This window comes from Cinclus cinclus, chromosome 19 (assembly GCF_963662255.1).
Source record: "Cinclus cinclus chromosome 19, bCinCin1.1, whole genome shotgun sequence".
NCBI lineage: Eukaryota > Metazoa > Chordata > Aves > Passeriformes > Cinclidae > Cinclus > Cinclus cinclus.
The window spans coordinates 4,754,367-4,781,208 of record NC_085064.1 but is presented as its reverse complement, the minus strand read 5'-3'; the positions used below and the strand labels follow the sequence as shown (position 1 = coordinate 4,781,208).

At 48.2% G+C, this 26,842-nt stretch overlaps 4 protein-coding genes across 10 annotated transcripts in view; 3 read left to right on the top strand and 1 right to left on the bottom strand.

Moving 5' to 3' along the window:
- Positions 1–935, top strand: part of PRRC2B (proline rich coiled-coil 2B) — a 42,604-nt gene extending 41,669 nt beyond the window's left edge. The window contains exon 32 of the mRNA XM_062505801.1: positions 166–935. Coding sequence (XP_062361785.1) covers positions 166–306 — 141 coding nt within the window. The 3' untranslated portion in view covers positions 307–935. The remainder of the gene's footprint in view (positions 1–165) is intronic.
- Positions 936–5,819: 4,884 nt separating this feature from the next.
- Positions 5,820–17,699, top strand: POMT1 (protein O-mannosyltransferase 1). Of its 4 annotated transcripts, none has more exons than XM_062505879.1 (19): positions 5,820–6,040; positions 6,657–6,800; positions 7,453–7,559; positions 8,141–8,191; positions 8,545–8,691; positions 9,657–9,768; positions 10,242–10,307; positions 10,435–10,528; positions 10,962–11,117; positions 11,624–11,754; positions 11,981–12,076; positions 13,394–13,486; positions 14,494–14,590; positions 14,680–14,772; positions 15,280–15,400; positions 15,648–15,745; positions 16,223–16,336; positions 16,808–17,194; positions 17,421–17,699. In XM_062505879.1, exons 2-19 carry the CDS (start codon positions 6,679–6,681, stop codon positions 17,697–17,699), a joined length of 2,364 nt encoding a protein of 787 aa, XP_062361863.1. In that variant the 5' UTR covers positions 5,820–6,040; positions 6,657–6,678. The 4 variants fall into 4 exon arrangements, with proteins under 4 accessions (XP_062361863.1, XP_062361864.1, XP_062361866.1 ...); XM_062505880.1 differs by having other exon boundaries at positions 5,820–6,800; positions 16,808–16,934; positions 17,017–17,194; positions 17,421–17,643; XM_062505881.1 differs by lacking the exons at positions 5,820–6,040; positions 6,657–6,800 and adding an exon at positions 7,707–7,800 and having other exon boundaries at positions 7,473–7,559.
- Positions 17,700–19,826: 2,127 nt separating this feature from the next.
- Positions 19,827–24,041, bottom strand: UCK1 (uridine-cytidine kinase 1). Of its 4 annotated transcripts, none has more exons than XM_062505883.1 (7): positions 23,952–24,041; positions 23,552–23,711; positions 22,688–22,784; positions 22,423–22,565; positions 22,249–22,343; positions 21,123–21,171; positions 19,827–20,801 (listed from the first exon to the last, which is right to left on the bottom strand). In XM_062505883.1, the coding sequence occupies exons 1-7, from the start codon at positions 24,036–24,038 to the stop codon at positions 20,614–20,616; spliced, it is 819 nt and encodes a 272-aa protein (XP_062361867.1). In that variant the 5' UTR covers positions 24,039–24,041; the 3' UTR covers positions 19,827–20,613. The 4 variants fall into 4 exon arrangements, with proteins under 4 accessions (XP_062361867.1, XP_062361870.1, XP_062361868.1 ...); XM_062505886.1 differs by having other exon boundaries at positions 22,423–22,496; XM_062505884.1 differs by having other exon boundaries at positions 23,979–24,038.
- A 1,261-nt stretch (positions 24,042–25,302) lies between these two features.
- On the top strand, positions 25,303–26,464 carry PRRT1B (proline rich transmembrane protein 1B). The gene is made up of 4 exons (XM_062505918.1): positions 25,303–25,416; positions 25,583–25,912; positions 26,090–26,230; positions 26,318–26,464. The coding sequence occupies exons 1-4, from the start codon at positions 25,303–25,305 to the stop codon at positions 26,462–26,464; spliced, it is 732 nt and encodes a 243-aa protein (XP_062361902.1).
- Positions 26,465–26,842: the final 378 nt, after the last annotated feature.

Here is a 26,842-nt window from a genome sequence, read left to right as displayed (position 1 = left end):
TTATAAGTTACTTGCATTACCAAATATGTGAGACACTGAGATTCTTAAGTGTGAGGTATTACAGGGGCAAATTTGACGTATTACATGAATGCTGGTCACAGTTTGCTTGTTCTGCCTGCCTAGAGGTGTCTGTCCTAGCTAATACTTTGGTTTTTGTGTCAAAAGGCAAAGCAGCGGGTGGATGATAACAAAGCCAATCTGGGAGCAGTGAAGCTGCAAGAAACAGCCTCCACAAACCAGATGAAGCCAGTGCGCACAGGAGTGATCAAACCTCAGGCAGTCAAAGTGGAGGAGAGCAAGGCCTAGGAGCACCTCTGATGCCTGGCTGGTCCTGCTGCCTGAGAGGCACCACAGCTTAGACTGGACCCCACTGGATCTCCTGAAATTCTCACCAGATCTATCCCCACCCCACACTGACTGACTACAGCGACATCATTCAAGCCCCTCTCCCAACAAAGCAGTTTGAAACAGTGGATATGACATTGACCTGCTTGCTTTAAAACAAACCGATCATGTGACTTTTAAGTGGCTTTAGCCATTTTTTTTTTTTAATTTCCCCCCTCCCCATGCCTCACCCACAGGTAGCTGTGATCGCTCACTTGGCAAAGCCCATCCTTCTCCTTCCCTGTTTCTGTCTCAGCAGAGTGGCAACTGGGGGAGAGGGGTTTAGTTTGAGGTTTTTCATTTTAAAGGCAGCTGAGGTTTTTACAAAAAAGCTGTATCTTTGTTTATAGCAGAACTTTTATATGTTCTCTCATTCCCCCCTTCTTTCTGCTTTCCTCATTCCTTTCAGCTAAAATGATGTTCTGACAAAACTCCGCTTAGTTTTGTATATGGTTCTGTGCTATGTTGAGAGTTCGAGTTTGTTTGGGTGTATTTCCCCAGATGATTTAGCCTTTCAGACTATTTGATTAAAAAAAACAGGACAGTTATGACATCTGTTACTTTTTCTGTTTTAAGGTAGAAGCAATGCTTGCATTAGGAGGAAATGCGTACTAAAGACAAATAGTGCATCAGTGCATAAGTCCTGAAGCTTGCACCACTTCAACACAGCTTTGGGGTGCTTTGTGAACAACAAAATTTGGAATTTTTATTTTAAGGAAAAAACCCAAACCACCAGATTTCTGTTGCAAACTCATACAGATCTAGGTGTGTAATTTTTCTTTTTTTGTGGGTTTCGGATTTTTCTAGTGACTGCAAAACACACGCCAAAATGTAAATCATAGATTTACGAAATGTAACATTTGTTAGGAAGGAAAAATTCTCCTTACAGCACATGGGTCAGAAGAGTTGGCTCTAGAGCCAACGGGTCTGTATGGACTACTTTTTGTAGTTGTGATGCTCTCTCATGCTCCCTGCCTTGGCTGCTCGAATTCTTCGTGTCTCCTGAGACTTGTCCTATATTGCGTTCATCCCTCGGGGCTGCTCTCCTAAGCTTTGCTCTTTTCCCTGAGTCTTGCTTTCTGTTCCTCTACTCCACAGCCTTTTGTAAAATTTGCGTAGAAATACATTGGTAAGGGAGCCCCTCTGCAAGGCACAGTTGGAACCTCCTGTTTTGGGTTGGAAGCGCATGGTTACAGAGGTAGTTTGGAATCATCCTTCTCCTCTCCTTCCCCAGGTGAACAGCAAAGGGTTCTTTACTCTGATGCAGTTGCATATAGTGTGTGTACAGCATCATCACCTCACCACTCCTCTCCAGTATTTGATGATCTACACAAGGAAGATCCCAGTGGGAGAGGTTGGGTTTTACTTCTTTGGCTGTTTGGTTTTGGTTTGTGTGCGTGTGTGCGCGTGTGTGTTCGTAGATTTTTTTTTTTAGATGGACTTTAAAGTTCCTGAAAGGGCTTGGAGTCCTTCACCTGATGGCAGTCTAAAGTGAAAACTACTTTCAGCTAACTTGATTTGTGTTGTTTAGCTCTTTCAAAATGTAAAGTAGGCTGATCACTCTGAAGTGAGGGACAGAACCATTTTTTGGAGATGGTAGCTTGCTCACAGGCTGTGTGTCGGCCTCTGCTGGGTGGCACAAAGTCATTTGGTGGTGGTTCCAAAGAAGATATTTTGAACAAAGAATGTATTGGGGAAGGGATCTGAAAGGTGTTCTTGTTTCTTTGTTTGCTTTTTTTTCCCCCCCTCTCCTCTTTCTGGAAGAAGATCCTTTGTAACTTTGTAAGGATGCATTTGAAGTTTTAAGCTAGGCATAAATATGATTTTTATACAGTAGCTTTAAAGAGCTTAGAGACATAAACTAGCTTAGGAATAGTAATGTCCCCTCTCCACAGGTGTCCCCATGGATCATGGCAGAGAACCCAAAGGGAAAGGGATAGGATGGTACTTTAAGAAAAAATAAGAGTTCTTTTTTTCTTAGGTTTTATGGATTTTAATTTCAGAGCAGAGTGTGCCAGCATCTCTCTAGCATCCTCCTTAAAGTACAGGGTTTGAGATTTAGTGACAAATGTTTCCCCACCCTTCAGACATCTCCCAGATCTGCATCCTCATCTGCTAGTCCTGCTCCCAGTGTTTTCCAAAGATTGCACCTCCAGTAAGTCATCCCACCCTCGTTTCTATTGTCTCCATTGAAATACCATTAACAGCAGAATTATCTATTTGGGATTTTTTTATTATCCTTCTGCCCAGCTGGCCCTAGCTAATATGAGCCCAGAATCTAACTAATGGCTAAAGAGACTTACCTGAGCCCCCCTCTTATCTCTTCCCTACTCTAGACACACTACTTCAGCTTTACAAAGACACTAACCTCCTTCCTCCCACCTGTGTGACTTCAAAATGGTCAAACGTGTTGGAGAAACTGGGTTATTGCAAGATCAAAGTTACTGCAGTCCCTCTGGTGTAAATGCCATCAGAACTACAAAACTTCCTGCTGAAAAAGGTCACCCTTCTTTCTCTTTTAATCCCTCTATTCCTTCCCCCAACAGAATAAAACACTAGAATTTATTTATACGTATTTGATGTTGTAGGTCTAGGTGAAAAAGTAATTGTTTCACTGCTCTATTTATATATTATGTCTGAATTATTCTGTGCAGGAAAGGCCAAGAAATGCATGTGAGCTTCATTCCATTTCTCAACTTCGCGTGACTGTCAGCTGCAGTTGGCAAGACTCTCACTTTTAGTGGAGTTTTGTGTGATGGAAAGCAGTTTCAGAGCCCAAATTTCTACAGTGCAATATCCTTCTCTGGCATATATTTTTGCTTGTTTGTTTGTTTGTTTGTTTATTTAAAGCTAGTCCAAGGTTAGTGCAGTGTTTGGTGCTCTGCAGTCAAAAGGAAAAGTCTCTGATCCTCAAAGGAGCAGAGATGCCAAGGGAGCTGGAATGCTGATAAAAATCCAGCATGGAGAGGAGGATGGAGATGGACAGAATGTACCAATACGGTTACAGAGGGTCCTTCTGCTTGCTGTCTGCACTGCTGAAGGGTTGATTTATTGCTGATTTATTCCTTTGTGAGTTGCTTTTGCTTTGACTGGAAGTCAGCTACCAAATTGCAGGCTCCTTCTGCTGGGAAAGGTGCAGGGTGCAGTGGGAGGGAAAGGTGGAGCCCATCTTTCCAGCAATGGGTAAAGCAGGAACGTTCAGAGGCTGACTCTGCTGCTCGTGTTCAGCAGAGGGTCTGAAGCACCTGTGTGATCAGTTCCTGTCACACAGTGAGTCATGTCCAGCAGCTCCAGTCAGTGCTGCTTTCCTTGCCACTTCTGCCTTTAACTCTTGATTTAAAAACAAATCAACACTGAAGTGTGGGAAGAAAAAAAAAAAGTGGGGGGAAAAAAGGCACTCCAGTATATTTTAAAATCCAAGCAGAAGCAGCACAGTCACAGTGACAGAGGTATTGCTGTTGATGTTCCATAGCTTGCTCCTGGCTGTGCCAGCTGTGCACTGTCAGCACCTCTGGATGTGTTTGCTGCCCGTTGCACTCCCGTGTCTGTGGCATTCACTCCATCAACACCTTCCTTGCAGGAATGCTGCAAAGCCACAAGCTGCCCTGTGGTTCCTCTGTACTTATAGATAGGTATTCCAAATGAGCCTGGTGTTTTTGCTGTGTCTCACCTCTTGGCTACTCCAGTCACGTTGCAGCCAGCACCCCTGCATGCCAGGAACTCCTGTTACATTTTCTTAACCCTCCCTTTTGCTCCAGGCTGGTTAAGCACAGGTGAATTCCTTGTAGCACTGGTCATTTTTTATTCAGCAACCCAGTTTCTTCACAAGAAAGTTGCATTTGTGAATAAAATTTCATTTACGATAGCCACCAGTGTGCTTAGCTGTGGCCCATGGACAGAAAAGGTGTGTTTTGCTGAAGCAAAAAAGACACAAGAGTCCAGCTGTTCTTGTTGTTTATTTTACTCCAAAGACCACCAGGTTTTCCAGTGGCCATAGACACTCCCTTGGTTTAGTGTCTTGTTCTGGCTGCTCCAGATGTCCTTGACTGTTCTCCCAGGAATCACAGCTGCAGCAGTGAGGCGCTCACCCTTTAGCATGTCTCGAGGCATTGTCCTTAGCTGGAATCTTCCCTCTGGTTCTGTATAAATTGCATTTGTTGTTTCTCAAGGGGATATTGTCCTCCTTAAAGCTTTTAACTTCATGACCTGTATAGTAAATTTTTTTTGGCCTTTCCTCTCTTTGTCTTTTCATGTAGACCAGATATTTGAAAGGGCAGACGATGGATAATTGTGTAACGTGCAACCTGTTTATATTTTTTGGAAACTTTTACTCGGACCGGAATTCGAATCATGGAATCACCAGGCCAGTTGCGGCACACTCTTTATTGCCCTTCTCCTCGTTTCAGTACCTATTGTTTCTCCTTTCAAATATGTGATTGTATTAGCTCTTTCCATATGAAAGAATTCTCCTTATTTAAATAAAAAAAAATTAAAAAAATAAAGCAGATTATGCTTTTCTCAAATTCCCCAGTCCCTTGTCTGGTTATTTTTGTTAATGATAATAATAAAAAATAAACTTTAGAAAAAAACCTACCAAAACAAAACCAGAAAAAAATCGACATAAACCCCATAAACACAACAAAAAAGCCCGAGGTTTTCAAAAGTTGTGTGAATGTCCCAGAGTAGGGATGGGGAGGGACACTTGGGTGCCTGGCACCCTCGGCCAGGTAGGTGGTTATGACCATGAGCTCAGGTCCTGGCGGGTCCCTCACAGCCACCATGGCGAGCAGGCTGGGCCCGCTCTGCACACCGCGTTGTCATGGCAACACATCCGGGTTCCGTGTTTCCGCCCCGTGCCGACGCGTACATCTGACGTCATATCCGGTATCGCCAGGTAGGGGGCGGGTGGAGCGCGGCGCGCGGAATGGCCACGCCCCCCCCCCGGCGCGCGGAGGCCGGGGGGAATCCCGGTCTAGTCCCGATTCCGATCCCAGGCCTAGGGGCTGGCCCCGGTCTTAATCCTGATCCTAGTCACGGTCCCCGTCTTGCTCTCGATCCCAGTCCTAATCTTCCTGGCCGTGATCCTGGTCCCGATCCTAATTCTGATCCTAGTGCTGGTTCCGGTCCCGGTCCCGGCTCCGCGCTGCCGCTGCGCTCCCTTCACCCCCGTACGGCTGAGGGGGTTGTGCGAGGCCTCGGGGAGAGGCCTGGGGTTGGTGCTCCTCTGCCGCCCAGAAACACTCAAGGGAGGATCCAGGGCTGGATCCTGGGTGGGTGGTGGGGTTTAGTGACCCTCTGAGGGCGGCGTGTGGGGTCGGTGCTCCTGCTCCCCCCTCATAAGGGGTGCGGAGCCTGGCAGAGGTTTGAGGGGACCCTGAAGAGGAGCCCGAGGTGGTGCTGCACACCTGGGCCCTCCATCAGGTGCTCCCGGGGTCCCAGCGCCTGCGAGGGGTGACAGAGCTCAGGTGGGAGCACAGCTCTGCCAGGGGCTCCTGAAAAACCTCTGCTCTGCGCAGCGCCTGTGTTGTGTAGGCGGAGAGAAACCGGACCAGTGGCACCGCTCTGGATGGTGGTGATGTGCTCGCACCTCGCTTTGTTCTCACCTGATCAAAGCCACGCAGATGGATTTGTTCTGGTAACTTTCCGTTGTGTTGAGGTGAGGAGGCACGGCACTGTTTCTGTGCTTTTTTCTGATGTAGCTTTTAGCACTTCTGCTTTAACAGCAGCTAGACATGTGTGCTCCACTAACCAGCTTTCTAATGCAGAGGGTGTTTGGGGGAATTTTCCTCTCCCTTCCCCACTCCAAAAGAAATACCTCTGTTTACAAGGAAGTAACTTGAGTTTTTTTTTGGTTTTTTGTTTTTTTTTTTAAGCTACCTGAGGTCTAAATAGCTCAGTTAGTACAGCTATCTGGAGCCTGAGCACATGGGTTGTCCATCAGTAGCGTCAGAATTTAGCCTGTGAGGTTTGCTTTGCACAAAGCAGAACACAGGCTGGAGAATTAAGCTGCTGTGTTTCTGCAGAACCAGTGTAAGAATAAACAAGGTTTCTAGCTTACTACTGCAGGCAAAAGCAGGGCAGATGAAAACTGTCAGTTCAGTAAGTTTATTTTTACAATTGGTCCTGTAGATAGAATAGAAACACAAACATGCAACAGAATTTGGGGGAATTAATTACCATGAGCTGTAGTAGAAATTAGGCCTGATGCTTTCTGTGAAGTGTTAAGCTCTCTGTGAGCCAAAGGTGACTGCTGTTCTCTTCTGCTCTCGAAGGCTCAGACAAACCTCTGACAGGATGTTGGGATATCTGAAAGAGCCAGTTGTGGTCACTGCAGAGATCAATGTGAACCTTGTGGCACTGACTGTGATGGGATTAATAAGTCGTCTCTGGGGGCTTTGCTATCCACGGGCTGTGGTGTGAGTAATGAGTTTCTTTTCTACCTGTGTGCCACAGACTTGTTTTTCAAACATTTGTGAGCCAGAATGCAGGAGCAGAAGAGCATAGCCTGACTAATGTCAGCCTCTGTAAATCATAGAATCACAATCCCAGCGTGGTTTGGGTTGGAAGGGATCTTAAAGCTCATCTTGTTCTGCTCCATTCCATGGGCAGGGACACCTTCCACTATCCCAGGTGCTCCAGCCCTGTCCAGCCTGGCCTTGGACACTTCCAGGGATCCAGGGGTGGCCACAGCTTCTCTGGGAACCTGTGCCAGGGGCTCCTCACCTTCACAGGGAAGAATTCTTCCCTAAAAATTCATTGCAACCCCCTCTGTCAGTGTGAAGCCATTCCCCCTTTTCCTGCCACTCCAGGCTCTTATGGTCTTGTCCCATCTTTCCTGTAGACTCCCTTCAGGTACCACATTTAGGCCACCCCTATGGGCCTTCTCTTTTCCAGGCTGAACAATCCAAATACAGGGATAGTCTTTCCCTAATAAAGCTTCCTGAGGAGAAGGGACAAAGGCTTCATTGCATTCTTAGCTTTCTGCCAACAAATCTGTGTTTGCTTTTTGACTATCCCTGCAGGGTAATTGCTGTTAGATTTGACATATTTCTGCCTCTGGTGTTTCAGTTTCGATGAAGTTTATTATGGCCAATTTGTTTCACTCTACATGAAGAGGATCTTCTTTGTGGATGACAGTGGTCCACCCTTTGGCCACATGCTGCTGGCCTTGGGAGGTAGGGTCTCCTGGAATTGGGAAGTGCTTGTTGGATGTTACTGTGGAAGCAAGAGGTGCTGGTTAGAAATGAATTATCATTTCTATGATAATTAATATTAATAGATGTAGAGAGATGTAGATGAGAACTGAGTTTTCCTTTATTTAGGATTGTTAGGGGGCTGTTGCATGAGTAGAGGGGGGATGATGAAGCCATGTTTCCATCACCTCATTGTTACCCAGTCATTTGGATAAAGAGAAAGGTAAGATGAGAACTGCTCGTGACAAGAAATAGGCAACAAGTTCCTTTCTCTAACTGAGATATCACAACATGAAAGTGTCTGTATGGGAGGGAGGGATTAAATATACATCTGACTTTGTCACTGAGGATGTCACTGAGGTTTATAAATTAAATCCCAATTTATATTCTTTGTGCCTCTGCACATTCTCAAGCATTGCTGCAAAACAGAGCAGTATCAAAGAGGACCCTTTTGAGAAAGAGGGCCTTCATGCAAGGAAAAGTGTGTTTGGGTAATGGTTCCCAATTTAGCACCAGGTTTTATATGTGCTGTGAGAGTGGAAATTTTCTTGTTCGTGTTGTAGGTTACTTGGGAGGATTTGATGGAAACTTCTTATGGAACAGGATTGGAGCTGGTAAGAGCTCTTTTTAACTCATTTGTCTCATTCTTTAGCAAAAATAATCAGAATTTCAGCAACTGACAGATTCATTTTGCCTGTCTAATGGAAATAACACTTTTTCCAACACCTTCATTTCTCTTCTCTTTTTAAATAAGTCTTCTGCAGGTCTCTAGCACAAATTAAAAGCACTATGAATTCATAGCACAAGCTTTCTAAATCAGCTAAACAATTTAAGCAATGCCAGATGGACAAATTAGTGCAAGTAGGAGTTAGATTCTTCTAACAATTAAGAAATTCTGTATTGGTCTGTCCTCTCTGCAGTTAAGTCTTCAAACTGATGGATCACTGTTCCCTGTTTTCTGTTTCAGAATACAGCATGAATGTTCCTGTGTGGTCCCTGCGATTCCTGCCAGCCCTGGCTGGTGCTCTCTGTGTGCCTTTAGCTTACCAGATTTTGGTTGAGCTGCACTTCTCCCACTGTGCTGCACTTGGGGCTGCTCTTCTGATTCTCTTGGGTAAGATTGTTCAGCTGAGCCCTGTTCTTTATACATGGGGAGAAGAGTTGCTTTTCTCCTTAGGAATGTTTATGGTGGAGCAGCATCTCCCAGAAAACTTTAACAACACATCAGCCCTGGCCTGTGTCAGTCTGTGCTGAGGCTCCCTGCTCTCCTCCATCCTCCCAGCTCTGCAGCAGGCTACCCTTCTGGGCTTTATATAAGTTCATTTCAGTATTAAGCAAAGCAGGCAGCCTTAACAGCCTCACAGGAAACCACATTTCTGGTATCCAAGGAGGCCTGTACTCCCTTCCTCAGAGGTTTACAGCATGAGTTACAACATACTGGTTTTTAACAGCAGGACAAACTCAACTTGCAGTCAGAGCTCATCAAATTTTTTCATTTCCAAACTGCAGCAAATCAGCCTGTGTCCTTAGCACTGTGATTTGACACTGTTCTGGTGTGTAATACTCAGCTGGTTTTGTTTTCTCTGAGGGGCTGCTGGCAGCTGCCTGAAAGGGAAAGAGCCTCTCAGCAACCCTTTAGCAGCCTGATAAGAGAAACCTCTCCCAGCTACCAGCTGCTCTGATTCTGGCTCATTGCAGCTCCCTTTCCTGCAGATCTGTTGTGGTGCTCATTGTTTGCTGTGCTCACTGCCTGGACTCTTTGCTTGGAGAAGCACCTCTCTGGATTTCCCAGGACTGATTTTCTTTGCTTGTGTAGGAAGTGCAGCAGCTTTATCTGCCTCCTGATAGACATGACTGCTTGTCCACCTCTTTGTCTTGGAAACAGTTATGGCCATGTAATATTCTCTTGCTTGAAGGTTTTTGTCCCTCTAAACCCAGCACTTGCCCATTACAGCCAGTAGGAACTGTCTGTCCCTAAAAGGGCAGGTCCTTGTGTTGGATAACAGTGTGATTGTCTGAGGCAGCACTTGCCTATAGATTAGTTTCTCTAATTTTGTTTCTGTCTCTCTTTTCCAACAGAGAACTCTCTGATCACTCAATCAAGGTTCATGCTTCTGGAATCAATACTGATTTTTTTTATCCTGCTTGCAGTTTTGTCCTACCTGAAGTTCTACAATTTGCAAAAGCACAGGTAAAGCTGGATTGTCTCTCACACTTTTGGATATTCTCATGGTGACTTTTTTTTGGTCACAGACTGTGTTTTTCTATGCCTCTTAATCATTCTGTAACTCACTTACAGAATGTCTGTAAAATCCAACTCTTCGACCTCTCATATGGCTGCCCCAGAATTTGTCTCCTGAGAAGTGTTAAAGACTGCTTTTACTGTTAGCAGCGTTGTCTTTTTAAATTCTAAAATAGAAATAAAATCCTTTGTGAGCACTTCTTTGCCCACCCAGATTTTTACTGGAAGGTTTCCTTCTGTGCACGGAAACACTGATGATAACAGGTCACTTAATGCTCCTTTTTACTTGTTTACAGGCAGTGAATTTAGAGATATTTGTCTCTTTTGTTCTCTGATCCTTGCAGAGGATGAAGTAATCCTTAGTAAAGTAAAATTATCTTTAAACTGAGGCTAGGAAGTGATTTAATACATTTATCTTTAAGTGCCTTCTCTGGAAGCTGGTGGTTTTGGCTCCTGCTGACTGGAGTAGCCTGTTCTTGTGCAGTTGGGTAAGTGATGATGTCTTCCCTGGACTTTAATGCCTACTGTTCAACAGAATGTTTGGATATTTATATCTCGTGTTAGGTAATTGTGTAGTTTTTAACCACATTCATTTTTTATGCACTTTCTTCTCAGAGTGAAGTATATGGGCCTGTTTACCTATATGCTGCTCTTGGCCACTGCAGGACTCCACTTCTGGCACATGATAGGAGACCAGAACTTGTCGAATGTATGTAGCACAGCATGCAAAATATATCATTTGTCACTTTTCATTGCAGGAGCCTTTCAAGCCCACAGATAATGCTTTCTGTAGCTGGCTTTTGTACTAAGATTTCTTGTCTTGAAACCCTCCTGTCATAGCACAGTTCCCAGTTCAGTTGCTGGGGAAGATGGAATTAAGTTTAAGAAAAATATGTGTGTGTGAATGTCTTTTCTGCTGTTATCCATGACTTGTTGATGTGTGACTCAGAACATGCACTTGTCTCACACACTCCTGCCAGCTCCACTTCAAATCCTTGCTGGAAGTTACCCAGTTGTCCACGAAGTTACAGCTGAATCAGAGTGGTGGGGAAAACTTAGAAAAGATAAACAAAACAAGCTAAGTGCTCCAGAATTTTTAATATCTAGAGCATTAAACCAATGACTTTTCTCTGTTCTTCCAGGTTTCCTTGCTTTACCATTTTCTAGCCCGGGGTCTGGCCCTCATCATCATCCCCATGGGGCTGTACCTCTCCTTCTTCTATGTTCACTTGGCTTTGCTGTATCGCTCTGGGCCTCATGACCAGATCATGACAAGTGCTTTCCAAGCCAGCTTAGAGGTAAAGGAAATGTGGTCCTGGAACTGATTTATGAGAGAAAAGAGGGTGAAATGTTCACTATTAGGTGTTTAATCCTGTTCCAGTAATGACTGAAATCCTAGTAACAGATGGAAAGTTTTTCTCACTGAAGCAAGAATAATATATTCACTCTTCCGCTGAAGGATTGTCCCTTCCTTCAGGAAGCCCCACAGAAACAGATACAGTACTCTCAGATATGAACTCTCACATGGTGACATGGTATACTATTGGAGTGCTTAGCCTGTCTTTTAGAACATGGCTTTAGGGATATTTCCTGAGGCCCTGTAGTCTTTGAGTTTTGTAGGTGTTGGTGTATTTACTATCTATTGATTATGGTGCTGCAAGACTTGATTTTGGTAGATAAAACCAAATGAGAAGGCTCTTGTGAAGATACTGCTGTGTTGAAGTGGCATGTGACTCAATAGAATTTAAATAGCCTCTGGGTTGTTTCTTCTTCTTTGTGCTTACCCAGTCCTTGCCCTTCTCAGGGTGGGCTGGCTCGAATCACTCAGGGTCAGCCCTTAGAGGTGGCCTATGGCTCTCAGATCACCCTGAGGAACGTGCTGGGCAAGCCTGTGCAGTGCTGGCTCCACTCTCACACCAATACTTACCCCATCAGGTGAGGAATCTGCCTGTCTCTCTATGGGGAGGGTGGAAGTCAGCTCTGCTTCTTCACTTGCCAGTCCCAGTATAGCAGTTTGGGTCCTGACAATGTCTTCGTTAATCCTTCAGAGTCCCTGTGCTCTGTAGGAATGATCAGTGATGTGGTGCTGGTTTGCACTGCTGGGACTGGTGAGCACAGAGATGCACCTTTACACCTCTGGGGTTTTGTAACTTCTGTGCAGGTATGAGAATGGCCGAGGGAGTTCCCATCAACAGCAGGTGACCTGCTATCCCTTCAAGGATGTGAACAACTGGTGGATTGTCAAAGATCCTGGAATGTGAGTTTTAAGACAAGAGTTTTAAATTCAACCTATGTGCTTCCAAAACCCAACCAGGGCATGGACTGGACTTGGTGTAACTCTTCTCTGCTTATGAGTGCAGAAGCCTGGTGTGATCTGAGTGATTGCAGCTCTTTGCACAATCCTTCTCAATGTGGTAAAAGCATTACTGAGAACTCTGAAATTCTGTCTGAGCTGCTCCTGCTATGCACAAGGGGAACTTGAAAGACTCACAAGACCAGTGGAGATTCTTCAGGTGTTTTGCATGAAAGGGAAGCTCTGATTTTTAAAGTGTGAGCCATGGTGTTAGAGTGTCTTGACGAGTTTTATCAAACTTGAATGAGTCTCACAAAAGAGTAGAAAACACTTTAGAAAAATGAGTGGTTCTTTGTATTAGAAGTGTGGAATGAGCTGTACGATCTGCCACATAGGGAAGGATTCCAAGTGGTGCCTGTACCTGAGAGAGCCTGGTTAGTGCTGAAGTGTTTTGCCATTGTCACTGTGAGTGCAGAGCAGGACTCTCTGTCCTTGTTTTGCCAGTAAAAGCCTTTGAGGGACATAATTCCATACTGATCAAAAAGTTGCTTTTGTAGGTTTCTTACATTGTTCTGGGAATTGTTTAAAGAGTCTTATCCGAAGGACTATGTGCCATTGCAAGTTATATCCACATTAGGAAAGTTTGTCCGTGGTGCAAACTAACAGAGTCCAACAGAAGAACCACAGACCCCAAATATATTCTTAAAATTCTTCAAACTCAAAGGAATCCTATGAGCATTGGAGGATGTGAAGTCCTATGGAACAGTAAAATACAGGCATCAGTTCAGTGAACTGCAGTGTTCCCCCTTGCCATGGCTCTGACCAGAAGCAAGGTGAGAGTTTACATGGTGTAAAAGCCATTGATCTCTCCTGTAATTCTGCCAAAGTGACAGCAGCTGTAGTACAGCACCCGTCAGACTCAGTGAAGCACTGAGTATTTCACACAAGCCACCAAACAGCTGTGTGACAGTAATAACCTTAATTCACTCCTGACTGACCTGGATTCAGACCACTGACCTAATGCCTGGAGTGCCAGTATCCCATTACTGATCCTCTGACTCATTCTGCCCTTAACTCACCTTTGCCTTGATGAGCTTTGTTTCCATTCTAGTACAACCTATATATTGCTTGAACTTCTCATTTTCTTTCCTAAATGTCTGTCCCCACCTGCAGCTTTTTGACCTAACAACTTGTTCATGACAAGGTTGTGTTCTATATAAAGATGCATATAATTTATCCATTTCCACTTTAACCATTTGCTCTTGGGTGTCCCTTCACCAGGCAGCAGCTGGTGGTGAGTAACCCACCCCGGCCCGTCAGGCACGGGCACATCGTGCAGCTGGTCCATGGCATCACAACTCGCTACCTCAACACGTAAGTCCTTCCCTCGTGCTCTGCTCTGCCAAGCCTGCTGGCTCATTCTGCTGGGCTGCCTCCCAGAGTAACCAGTTAGTGACCTTGCATTCAGATATGCCATAAACTGCCTGTTATTTGTGGATTTTCACACCAGTGGGCCTTGGAGGAACCTCATTTGCTTAGTTCCATATGCCATCGCTGTGGATGGAACTCTGGATGGCCCAGAGGACGGGTGCTGTATGCTTATTTATTTTTTCTGATTGACTTGGCAGTTGGATTTGGTCCTAATCACTGACTTCTTAATGGTTGCTTCCTGCTTCTGTTCTTCCCTACCAGTGGCCTTTAGAGGATTTCACAGTTGTTCACATTTCATGGTAGTTCTGCAGATTCCTAAATACAGAGTTCCCTCTGAGAGTCTTTGTCCTCACCCCTTCATTGCCCCCACTATGTACAGGTGCAGGTATTTAGGATTTTGTGTGACTTAACCCAAATCCAACTCCACTGACTTTGGTGGCATGCTCCTACCTGAAGGTTGTGCTCTGGAGGTTAGGAAGATGTGCTGAAGAATCTGGTGCGCTGTGGCTGATTGCCAGAGATTCTTGCCTGTTTTGAAAGCCTGCAGTATGAAGTTGCCTCCTGACTGCTTCCCAAAGGGCATCTGTGTGTACTTGAATATCTCTCAGATTAGGAAGGGGGTTGTTCTGAGCTTGTGTTTTTACTATGTCCCTTCCAAATCTAATTTGTTCATTATTGGAAACCCCAGTGAACAGCGTCTCTGTTTGTCACAATCAGTGCTTGTTCTTCAGCCTGGCATTGCAATCATCTGCATTGGCTTCCTCTGAGCCTGTTCCTGGCAGCTCTTGATTATGGAGAATGCTCTCTCTCAAAGTAAACAGTGCAATCTCTATAAGTGAGTTACTTTTTGCTTTATTACTGAATCCAGTCTAAGCCAATTCCATATGGGTTTGCTTTCTGTATGTATTTGGGAAATGGTGGTGGAGGATCTTCCTTTTTTTGTCTTCTAGGCATGATGTTGCTGCTCCTCTTAGCCCACACTCCCAAGAAGTTTCCTGCTATATTGATTATAACATCTCCATGCCAGCACAGAACCTCTGGAGAGTGGTGAGTGGTCAGAGGGAGGGGAGGAGCTGATCATGCTCCATCAGAAACAGCTGGGACAACACGGATCAAAAGCCATCTTTCTGTTGTAGGAAATTGTAAATCGTGAGTCTGACACGGATGTGTGGAAGACAATTCTGTCAGAAGTGAGGTTTATTCATGTGAACACTTCTGCAGTGCTAAAGGCAAGTGGGGTTATGTTTATTTGCCTGTAGCTTTTGCTTCATGCAGTTCTTGTAATCTCAAAAACTCTGCTCCAAAATAGCTACATCACTGTAGCAAATAACGAAGTAAGTAAATGAAAGGAAACAATAAACTTGCTCAGTGTGACAAAAGAGCAACGTGTGTTCTAGGTAGTCACACTGGTACTCCATCCCTTTCAGTATCAAAGCTGTGCTGCTTCTCGAGGGGTTGTGACCACTCTACACAACTGGGGCTTAGAAATTTATGCTGTGTCTGTGAGAACAGCTGGAATAATTAAGGATATTTTTCTTCATAAAACTTGCCAGAATCACTGATTTTATGGCTGTAGCATTTTTTGAAATGATTTTCCATGGTGACTCTTAACCCATTTTCTGACAGTCCCTTGCTGTCATCCAGTGCTCAGGCAGAGCCTGGGAACTTCTTCCATCCTGAAGTTCAGATTGGTAGAACTTGCAGTTTAAAAGTTCACAGCTGTCTTTCTCTTTTAGCTCAGTGGAGCATCTCTGCCCGAGTGGGGATACCGGCAGCTGGAGGTGGTTGGAGAGAAGCTGTCCAAAGGCTACCACCAGAGCATGGTGTGGAATGTGGAAGAACACAGATATGGGAAAAGTATGGCTCAGCCATGTTCCTGAAGCAGGTTTCACTTCATGGTGATGGGAGGTGGTACTGTGTTTGTTTGTTTTCAGTTGGCTGTACTGTGGTGTCAGAATCCTTACAAAGTCCCTTCAAGTGCTGCTGCAGTTGATGATGTAGTGGAGAAGGGTTCCTGGGAGAGTGAGGAGCCTGTGTGCTCTCTCCCTTTTCTAGCTATCTGCCTGTTATGTGGTTATTTCTGAGGTTTGCTGTTTTCTTCCAGGCCAAGAGCAAAAAGAGAGGGAAGTAGAACTCCACTCTCCCACACAGATGGACATCAGTAAAAACCTCAGCTTCATGGCAAAGTTCACAGAATTGCAGGTCAGTGTCTTCTTATTCTCTTCATTTTTCCTTGTGCTGCAGAGCAGGAACCTGAGCATTTCTGCAGACTCTGAGCCTGAGGATTCATTGTTTAATCCTTGCTGGTACTTTGGCTTCCTCACAGTAAAAAAAATGTTTCTGAATGCACTTATAAGGGCATTAAAGACCTGGGCTGTCCAGTAATGAATACCCAAGTGATTGTGTAACAAAAAAGGGGGGTGTGGGGAATTGGTTGGGCACCTAGAAGCTGCCTGAAACTGAACTGTAATGTGTGGTACGTGCAGTGAGTAGTGTTGATTCCCCTTACTCTCTTTGTAGAAATTCATTAAAGAAAGTGCATTATTTGATAAGAAAATAAAATCATTGTATTGACCAGTATCCATATGAGATTAACATTTTACATCTGGAGCTGTTCACCCATGCCTGCTGTGTGTCCCACCTGTTGTTCCAATTCCAAATTACCTTTTTTTCTTCTAGTGGAAAATACTCACATTAAAAAATGAAGACACAGAACATAAGTACAGCTCCTCTGCCCTGGACTGGATCACAATGGATACCAATATTGCCTACTGGCTCCACCCCACCTCGGGGGTATGTACAAGAGGTAGAAGTAGCTGTGAAGCTGTTGAGAAAGCAGAACAGCTCAGATGTGAGCTCCAGGCATGGGGTCGGAGCAGGGCTGCAGCTTCCAGCCAAGGACTTTTCCTCTATTAATATGTTTTCTGTGAGGGGTATTTATTTTAACATGAGATACAGCTTTGACAGTAGTTGCTTTTAATTAAGTAATATTTGCTTGTGTTTTTTTTTAAAAGGTAAATTGCAGTTTAATAGTTTCCATTATTGATTTCATGTAGAGGATGAGTTCATCTCCAATAACATCCTTTAAAAGCCTTTCATTACACAAGAGTCTTAAAGCACCAAATTTATCAACGAGCTTTGTTCCAGGTTACTAAGCACATTCTAGAGCTTAATTTAGCAAGTTTGTGTAGGTAATGTTTAAACTTACCTAAAAGAACTGCAGCATGTTCCTGCTTCTGGCTTAGACCATCATCTGTCCTGCAGGCCCAGATCCACCTCCTTGGGAATGTTGCCACCTGGGCTTCAGCTAATGCTGCTGCTCTGGTTTACCTGTGTCTGTCCCTGTGGTACTTGCTGCGGCGAAGGAGGAAGATTTATGACATCCCTGAAGGTCTGGCTGCATTCTGTGTGTGTGTCCAGGTGGAGGCTGGTGGTTTGCTCTGCTCTGAGATGCCATCTCCTGTGTCCTGCAGATGCCTGGCAGCTCTGGATGTCAGCAGGAGGAGTCTGTGTGGGAGGCTGGGCTGTGAATTACCTGCCCTTCTTCCTGATGGAGAAAACACTTTTCCTGTACCACTACCTGCCTGCTGTCACATTCCAGATTCTCCTGATTCCTGTGGTACTGCAGCATGTGGGCAATCATCTCTGCAGGTATTTGGCTTCAGCAGAATAGTTCTCTTGAGCAGGAGGACTGGCACAGCTCTTTTTCCAGGGCTGTCACCTGGGCAAGCTGCTGCAGGGAAAGCAGTGGTTTTTCCAGCAGTGGCCAAACTCTATCATTTGCCTTTAGGGAAGCCAGGCCAGGCACAGGTCTTCTGGATGAAGGGTTTGGCCAGCCTTGATGTAACTTGAGTGCTCTTTCCCTCTCTCATCCCAGATCTGTGCTGCTCAAGAGCATGCTGAGTGCCCTGACTGTAGCCTGGTTGTCCTCGGTGTACTTTGTGTACCGCACCTTCAGCCCCGTGACCTACGGGCAGCCCGCGCTGTCCCCCACAGAACTGCAGGCCTTGTGCTGGAAGGACACCTGGAACATCCTGATCCGAAAGCACTGACCACTCCAGCCTTGGGACAGCAAAAGGAAACACCTTTTGTGCAAAGCCAAGAATTTATTGTTAGTATCACGGAAATCTTAACAGTTGGTTCAGCTATTTTGTAGTAGTCCAGATCTAGTGATTACAGATGAAAATAAAGCACTGTTACAGAAAAGGTCTCAACAGTAATACAGCCGTTGTGAGCACAGTTCCCAGCTTCTGCCCCTGTTACATTCATCCTTCACTGCCCCTCAGGGTGTGAAGATTGCTGGCTTAAGTCCACAGCATCCCAGGCTCCTTTTCTGGGAAGAGCTGCAACAATTTCTTCTCTTTCCTAGGAGTAGAATGGTGGTTTCTTCCTTCTGGCACTGCGTTGCACCTAGGGGCCATTTCATGTATTTCCTATCGCTGTGGTCTGCAATCCCATGATATGCTTAGTATAAATGGACTCTTTCTAACACATCAGATACTTTTTTCTGTTTTCTTTATTATGCCTGAAAGCCAGGTCTTCCCTCTCTAAGGCTTGCCCATCTTTAACAATCAGTAACTGGCCCTGCAGCCTTACAGCATCATTCCATGACTCCATTCCTCAACAATGCATTATTTGCCCCCCAACTTCCAATGTTCTGCTATCATTTCTATTTATGTAAACACAGTATGAAGCTACATTTATAAATAGCTCATTCTGCATAGAATAATGACTTGTTACTATTATCTATTTATAATCATCTGACATAAGCATCACTTTTAAGAAGATAAGCAAAATAAAAAGACATTAAAAATTGCTGTTACAGCTAAAGACGGCTTCAGGCAAGCCAGAAATTGAGCCAAAGCCAGAAGAATCCTTTGGCCTTGTGGCACTGACGTGAAGCCTGAGGCCTGTTACCAGCAGTGGCAGTATTGCCATTACACCTCAGATCCCATGGGAAAAGGAACTCTGGGCGAAGTAGGACTGATCCTGCTGACAAGGAAACCTGTTCCAACTTGTGCACATGGGTTCAGGGTGAACCTGCACCAGCAGAGAATTCACAGAGAAGGCAGAGGTGAAGGACTGAGGACTCACTGGGGAATTTGTAATGGCTTTGTCCAGGTGTATGAGCAGGGCTGTAGTACCTGGGCCACATTCCATTTCTGTATCTCCACGTGGCTGCAACAGCAGGTCCTGCAGGGCAGCACAAAGCTGCCAGAGCAACATTCCCACAGCCAGGGGCTCTTGGCTGTGCAGTTCCTCACTGCTCTTAACAAATTCTATTGAAGGCTCCCTCCACCCCCCCAAAGAAGGTATGATCCAACACCACGGTCATTCAAAGTGGGTTTTAGTGACTTTTGCTCCTACTGTAATCAGCCCTGAGAGCTAATGCTTCAGTGCAGTATCTCATACTCTGTCACTCTGAGCTAAACAGCACCCAGCAGCAGTGAGAAAATGCTCTGCCTTCTCCTGGGCACTGCAGAAGTACCACTGAACTATCACTGAGACACCAAACCTTCACCCCTTTCCAGGGCTGAAAAGACCCTGATGAAAATGCAGACTGCATTTCTTAAGTTTGGGGTTGCTCTCTAAATTTTCAGCCACGACAGAACCAAAGGTAACAATTCTGAGTTAAGGGGAGAAAGAACTGTTGAGTATAAGAACCCCTCCAGCAGTGTTCCTTTCTGTACCCTCGTGCTGGCACAGTGCAAGTACCAGAATTACCTTTTATAAAAATGGTCATTTCTGATCACTGTTCATTTATTTATTAGCCCAACTAACACACCTACAACCAACACAACCAAACCCTGCTTTTAGAAAATCAGCAAATATGAAAAAGTTCCTCTTAATAACATTTCCCTCCCACCCTCATTCTCAAAATTACACCCTAAGTCGAGACTCAAGAACAGCATCACAAGGACATTTTCAAAGGTCCAACCAGCACTTCATTGCAGATTTTTTTTTCCCAGACAGACACTTCATGCTGCTGCAGTATCACTTATCTGGGGTAAACTACAGAAACTGGGATATCACTGTTTGTACTTCTTGTCTGCTCTTTTTAGAAAGCCAGACATTCTTGAGTTAAAGCTGCTGGAGTGCAAGGCAAGTGCTCTGACCCTGTCTGAGGGTACCTGTTTAGGCAGCTGCTTGTGCCAGCAGGAGGAGGGTCCTGCAATTCCCAGTTTCCCCCCTTGCTGACTTCACTAGCCATCTCTGGAAGCGGACGGATTCTGCCCAGCAGAATTTGCAACCAGTAGTACAGAAATGCACTAAAAGACACTAATACTGACAAGGTCAGGTTTCTGTTTCCATGAGCAACTCAATCCAGTTGGAGCTCACATATTCAGTAACTGTGGTAAAGCACAGTGGGTACAAAAAAAATAATCATACAGTGTAGCAAGATTCAAGAGCTTGGAAAGGAATAAATTAGGAATCACTAATTAAGAATTAGAAGTACTAAACTTCTTGGGCCTGTCTCCTGGTGAACTGCAAGTTCCCATTTGTCCCAGACAGTCTCTGTCTCACCCCTGTATCAAGGGAAAGGTGCCTCTACAGGTCAGTTCCTCTGACCCCACAGGCTGACCAGCAGCAGAGCATGGCCACAACTCAAGGTGCCAACAAGGTGGAGAAGAGCTTGTTAAAATTAACAGCATGTGAACTAGTCTTGGATAGAGAGAAAAACGCCCAAGACGCAGACGATTTTCCTGCTGCAGATGACCATCATCAGGGAAATGGGGTATCTTGCTAGTGACCTGATAGTGCTTAATTTTCAGGGGAATCTTCAGCATTAGATCTCATTTTGAAAATTAAAAAAGGCAAGTAGCACTGCCTTTAACCAGTTCATCAAGTAACAACTCCAGACATCTCAGGAGAACAGGGAAGGGTTTGGAAGGAAGAGGGATGGATGGCCAACCCCTTCCTCTCCCCTCCGTGAGAAGATCGCCACCAGGTTCCCCTCCGCTGCTAGGACGACTTAAGGGGCACTTCACCAACCATTCCGTGGAAGTCCTTTCCCAAAGTTGTCTTCAGTGTTGGCGTGGACCAGAGGCAAACCCTTGGGCCGTGCCGGGTTAGTGCGGGCGGCTGCTGGACTCGAGGTGGGAACGCTTCCCGGCCGCCAGGACCGCGCCGCTCTCCGCCTGCTCCGGGAACGGCCGCTTGTACGTCCGGCCGTGCCCGTTCAGCGCCCCCCGCTGCCACTTGCAGATGTCTCCGTTCAGGATGTCCTGAATGTGCTGCACGATGAGGTTTATGGCAACTGCAGAGAGGAACGGTGAATACAGGACATGAAGGCTCTCCTGGCTATCTAGAAAGTGTGGAGCACCCAGCCCTGCTCAACTCTAGTTTTAACAAGCCCTTAAATGAAACTCTGCCTGCTGTGTGCAGTGAGGTCAGGCCTCAGCAGGTCACTTTTCCAGCCCTCCATAGGTACTTTCGATGAGGCTGAGCAGCTCCCTCCCCTCCAGCAAAAACCCCTTCCTCAGGAGCAGGCACTCAAAGGCAGGAGTGTGCCTCCTGCTCTCTTCCCAACCCCAAAGGTGTCTCCCCAGGGAAATCAGGGAACCCAACGCCCTTTTACCCATGTTGTCAACTCCTCGGGGGATTATCACATCTGCATACTTCTTTGTCTGCAAAACAAACAGTGGTGGAAGAGGCTGTTAATGGGAAAAGTCAGCTTCATTCCAGGAAGAAGCAACCAAAGGGCAGAACACTCAGCAAAGATGGAAGATGCTGGTGCTCCAGGGCTGTAAGTTAAAGCTCTCTCTCATGCTAACAACCTAAATGAATTACAATATCACACTGGCAAATGTGCACTGGATTTAGGCCCAGGAATTTTTCTTACTGTCCCTTTGCAGAAAATCACCAGGTAGAAGCAGCAAGTCACATGTGGAGTCCTTAGTTTTTACCCATCCAAGCTGGCTTCAAATACTGCCCACTTCAGGGAAGGTCTGTTTGCCAAGAGCTGGTTTTAATCAGCATTTCGCAAGCTATTGCTAAATCTCTGCTGAGAGCCACGGTATCCAATGTGCATGTGAAATTCCTGCCTGCTTCTGATAACATTTTATTGATCTTTGCGGCCTGCACTCCTGCATTTTCTTTCCCCCCACAGCTGGAAAAAGCTGGCAAATTCAGCATTTCTAATGAGTAGTTTTAGAATGCCAGAATTCTTTTGATCTAGAGCAGGAGGCACCTGAGCTAGCCTTTTCCAACTTATTTAATCCACATACTGGATTTTGTTCTCACAGGGTGTTTTTTAATTTTACAAATTAATTTGATTATGTGAGCACCTAAACTGGCCTCACACTACATGGTGTAGCAAACAGCTAGAATGATCTGCCCCAGGTTTTCAACAGGGTTCTCTCTGAGAAAGGGTGCTGGAAACCAAGCTTTTCTTTCTTCCTACAAGACTTAAGAATAAACTGAGAGTGGGAGTTTTTCATTCAGAGAGACCCATAGCAGCCAGCAGTGAGAAAATGTGCTTGAGGCATTTCCATGGTGCTTCACCAGCAGAAGGGACCATTTCAGCTCCTTAAGAACCAGCTCAAAATGGTTGAAGACATGAGGCAAAGGAGAGAGGGTGGGATTTGTGAAATACAAATACCAAAAGCCACCACTGCTGCACCTACAGCAACTAATTCCCAGACAACCCTGCTCCTCTACCCCGCCACAAAAAAAGGAAATGAAATTAGTGAAAGGCTTCATACCGGTAAGCAGAACTCCTCAAAGGCAGGCTTGACAAACGTGGTGTACTGGGTGAGGATCTGCTCCAGGTCCCTCCCCCGTTTCATATCTCGCAGAACTGGGATGGGGAGATAAAAGCCCTGAGTGCTGTCCCACGGTGGGGACGGATAAGGACCAGGGGCACGGCGGGGCTTTACCTCTGCGGGACAGCCGCACGTCAGAGTCCGTGTCCACAAAGAGCCGCAGGTGGAACATGTCCCGAATGTCTTGGTTGTAGAAAACCAGGATCCCCTCAAAGAGGACAACATCAGCAGGATACACCACCGTAGTCTCTGCCAGCCTGCCAGGAGAGAACACCCAGAGCACACTGTTAAACAGGCCTCGTGCCACTGCCAAGCCATCTGTCCCCAGGCTGGGGACACCCCCACGCAGCCCCGGAATTCAGACAAAGCCAGAGCCCACCTAGAATGTGTCACGAAGTCGTACGTTGGTACCTCAACCGTTTTGCCCTCAACAATGTTTTTCAGGGTTGAATGCATCAAATCGTTATCAAAGGCATCTGCGAGAGGAAAGTTTAAAGAAAAGGACTTTCAGATGCTGTTGTACCAAATGCTCTGCTCAGATTCTTCCAGACCCAAAGGAGAAACCCTCTGCCCAGCACTGCACCAGGAAAAAAGGAACTTGCAGCTCATTCTTTCCTACCAGTACCAACACAACACTCTCTGCCCAAGTGACAATGGCTGTGTTTGGTTTCAGAGATAAGGAAGAGACAGTTCGCCACTTATAAGCAACTACAACACAAATTAAAGGCTCAAAAGTGAAGCTGGTCATCATATAATTTTATCAACCCACTTAGTAATTGTGTAATTTTGTGCAACTCTGTTCATCTGTTAGTCCAGAGACAACTGGAAAACCCCAGGCATCTTTTATGGTTTCCATTACTCACCCAAGAGGCACCAGACTTCAGCCAAGGGCAGCTCCCTGTCCCGCCTACAACCCACAGCACTCCCCCGGGCAAGGGGAGCAGCTGTTTATGCGGACAAGAAGTAACAGGAAAGGATTTGGGGAATGATGTAGTTCATTAAGGAGCCTCTCACGAGCAGGGAGCGGAGCACGAAGCAGGCTGGGATGCCCTGCAGCTCTCCACGGCTCCCGAAGGGCCGTCAGTAACAACGGGCACAAGGGAAGGACAAATGGATGTTTTGGTGGGGGAAAGCACACTTCTGTTCGCCAACACTTCCCATTTGCTACAGGCGCTTCCCGTAAGACCCAGCTGCGCTCCACGCACCGGCCGAGCCCCGCCGGGGCCGGCAGAGAGCGGCTCACCCGGGTGGTCGAAGTTGTACTGTCCCTTCAGCGCCTTGGCCTGCTGCTCGGCCGTCAGCACCTTGTAGAAGCTGTCCTGGCTGAGGATCAGCACCTTGCGCTGCCGCTGCTCCACCTCGTTCTGCCCCAGCAGCTCCATGATCTTCTCGCACACTGTGGACTGAGCGGGACGGGGGCTCAGGCGGGGCAGGGGGACCCAGACCCTTCCCGCGGGGCCCAGCCCGGCCCGACCCTCAGCCCGACCTCTCCCTGGTGCCGGGGCACAGGGGGCGAGCCCGGGGCCGCACCGGCGATGCCCCCGCGCCGCGCGGGCTGCCCGGGCCGGGGGTGAGCGCCGGCACGGCCCCCGGCACGGCCCCCGGCACGGCCCCCGGCACGGCCCCCGGCACGGCAGGCTCACCTTGCCGCTGGCGGTGCCGCCGCTGACGCCGATGAGGAAAGGCTTGGGGTGCGGCCGCTCCTCGTCCGGGCCGCCGGCGGACGCCATGGCGGGAGGGACGGCGGGGGCGGGGCCTGAAGGGGGCGGGGATGAGAGGGGGCGTGGTCACGTACGGCCGGTGTCAGCCCGGGGCCGGAGCGTCGGCACGGACAGATGGACAGACAGAGAGATGGACGGAAGGACAGATGGACAGACGGACGGAAGGACAGATGGACAGACGGACACACGGAGAGATGGACACACGGGCGGATGGACAGATGGACAGACGGAGAGATGGACGGAAGGACAGATGGACAGACAGAGAGATGGACGGAAGGACAGATGGACAGACGGACACACGGAGAGATGAACGGGCGGACAGATGGACACACGGAGAGATGGACACACGGGCGGATGGACAGATGGACACACGGAGAGATGGACGGAAGGACAGATGGACACACGGAGAGATGGACGGGCGGACAGATGGACACACGGGCGGATGGACACATGGACAGATGGACACATGAATGGACACACAGACGGATGGACACACGGGTGGATGGACAGATGGACACACAGACAGATGGACACATGGATGGATGGACAGATGGATACACAGACAGATGGACAGACGGACCTCCGGAGGGCTCTGCCTTATTACAGACGTTTTCTTACCCAGGCCCTTGTGTGAGCGCACGCCTGTCCCTGGGTGTGTGTGACACCTGTTCCCGTGTGTTCCATACCTGTTCCCGTGTGTTCCACACCTGTTCCCGTGTGTTCCACACCTGCAGCCATGTGGACGTTTACACCTGTTCCCGTGAGTGCTTTATCCCTGTTTCCCAGTGCACACCAGGTGTGTGCAGAGCACGGTACACAGGAACTGTGAAGAAACACCCGAAAGTACAACACAGAGACACCAGGACACATAAATACACATATGGTATGATGCACACACATCCTGACTGTGGGGTGTGACAGAGATATCTACACACACACACGTTAAATATTAATAGCTATAGCTGCAGTATACAGAATTTTATACACATTTTGTGTATAAGCAGAGCCAGAACACACACCACATTCTACACGTAAATATAATACTCCAAAACAAAACCTAATAATATATTTAAACATTAATAAATTGCTGTGAAGCTCTTTGGCTTCCCTGCGCCCAGCACCGGCTCCGTGGGTTCCCGATGGACCCCCGGACCCGCTGGCCATTCCCGTTTTCAAAACTCCCGCGATGGATCCCGGAGTGTCCCGGCGCTGGGGGCCGGGGTGGCCGGTGCGGGGCGGCCCCGCCCGCAGGCCCTGGGCAAACAGCGGGTCAATGATTAACCGGCCCCGGCTGCGCTCCCGCCGCCCGCGCGGGGCCACGCGGGGCTCGGGGGCCGGAGCGGGGCCGGGCCCCGAACGGCGGCAGTTCGGACCCGCGGGCACCGGCGTGAGTGGGGCCGGGGCTGGGGCGCTGGGGGCTCGGGGTGGCCGCGGCCGCGAGGGGCAAGGGGGGAGCCACAAGGGCGGCCCCATCCCACCCCGAACCTGCGGGGACCGCCAGGGTGGGTGCGCCGGCAGCGCCCCGGCCCATCAGAACCTCCCTGTGCCCGCAGGCGTCTCCGCGGATGGACGGTGACCCAGCAGGCCCCGCAGCGCGGGGAGCGGAGCAGGGGGATGGCAGCGGGGCGGCCGGGGGGATGCCCACCCCCGGCACCCGCAGCGACACCCCCGCGGGCCATGGGGACAGGCCCGTGGAGGTGTCGGTGGTCACCAACTCAGCCTTCGAGGGGGCTCCTCCACCCTACTCCCCCCCCGACCCCAAGAGCTTTCACCTCCTCTACCCGCCGTTCCCAGCCGGCTTCTCCCAGCAAGGACCCGTCATTTACCAGCCGGGGCCGGGACCAGACCCGGGCTTCCCACCCGAATCCCTGCCCTACCCCACGGTACGTATCCCCCACCCCGATGTACTCCTGCCCCTCTCTGCAGTGGGGGGTCACCCCTTGTGTCCCCTCCCGGGTTTGTGGGGCTCCGTGCGGTGGCCCCAGTGATGCCTGGGGAGCAGAGCCCTGGAGGGGAGCACAGCCCTGGCCTCGCAGCTCTCACCACCCTCTGTGCCGCAGTACAACGCCCAGCCGGGCGCGGCGCCGTTGCCCGCCGGGCGCGGGCAGCAGTTGCCCAAGGACTACATGGTGGAGTCAGTGCTGGTGACCCTCTTCTGCTGCCTGCTGACCGGGGTCATGGCCCTCGTCTACTCCTATGAGGTAAGCAAGGACTCACCTGGCAGCCTCGAAGCCCCTCCTGGTGCTGCGGGTCCCCTCTTAACCCCTTTCCTTCTCCCCTTGTGCCAGACCCGGACTGCGCTCGCCCACGGGGACGTGGCCCAGGCGTACGTGGCATCCAGAAAGGCTCAGTCACTGGTCCTCTTCAGCCTCCTCTTCGGGCTGTTCGCCTCCATCACCTGGATCATCTACGTCCTGGTGTCCCTGTACCTGTGACAAGGACCTGAGCCCCAGGGACGCGGCATGTGCCAAGGACTTGTGGCTCGCCACCTGGGGGAAGGGCGCGGGCAGGTGAAGTTGCCACAGCCTTGGTGGAAACGGGTGACAACGAAGAGTTATTGGGGCTGCGGGGCAGCGTCCATCCCTCCTGGCGGGGCAAGGAGCTGCCCCGGAGCCTTCATCCATCTGCTCGGCCCTGCGAGCCCCGGCCAGGGCAGGAGGAGCCCGGGGCAGGGAGAGGCCAGCGCTGCATCCTGCTGGATCCAGCTTGGGGCAGCGAGCTGTGGGGGATCCGTGGGCAGGATCAGGCTCTGCTGCAGGATGCTGAATCCCATTGCTGTGGGCTGTCACTTGGAGCTGCCAGGGGGACTCTGG

Coding starts and splice junctions, on each gene's coding strand:
- UCK1 (XM_062505883.1), bottom strand. CDS start 24,038: ATGGCGTCCGCCGGCGGCCCGGACGAGGAGCGGCCGCACCCCAAGCCT. Junction 22,566..22,687: donor GACTTCGTGACACATTCTAG/GTGGGCTCTGGC, acceptor CTCTCCTGGCAG/GCTGGCAGAGACTACGGTGG. Junction 20,802..21,122: donor CCGAGGAGTTGACAACATGG/GTAAAAGGGCGT, acceptor TCCTCTCTGCAG/TTGCCATAAACCTCATCGTG.
- PRRT1B (XM_062505918.1), top strand. CDS start 25,303: ATGATTAACCGGCCCCGGCTGCGCTCCCGCCGCCCGCGCGGGGCCACG. Junction 25,913..26,089: donor AATCCCTGCCCTACCCCACG/GTACGTATCCCC, acceptor TCTGTGCCGCAG/TACAACGCCCAGCCGGGCGC. Junction 26,231..26,317: donor CCCTCGTCTACTCCTATGAG/GTAAGCAAGGAC, acceptor CCCTTGTGCCAG/ACCCGGACTGCGCTCGCCCA.
- POMT1 (XM_062505879.1), top strand. CDS start 6,679: ATGTTGGGATATCTGAAAGAGCCAGTTGTGGTCACTGCAGAGATCAAT. Junction 10,308..10,434: donor GCCTGTTCTTGTGCAGTTGG/GTAAGTGATGAT, acceptor CTTTCTTCTCAG/AGTGAAGTATATGGGCCTGT. Junction 12,077..13,393: donor ATTGTCAAAGATCCTGGAAT/GTGAGTTTTAAG, acceptor TCCCTTCACCAG/GCAGCAGCTGGTGGTGAGTA.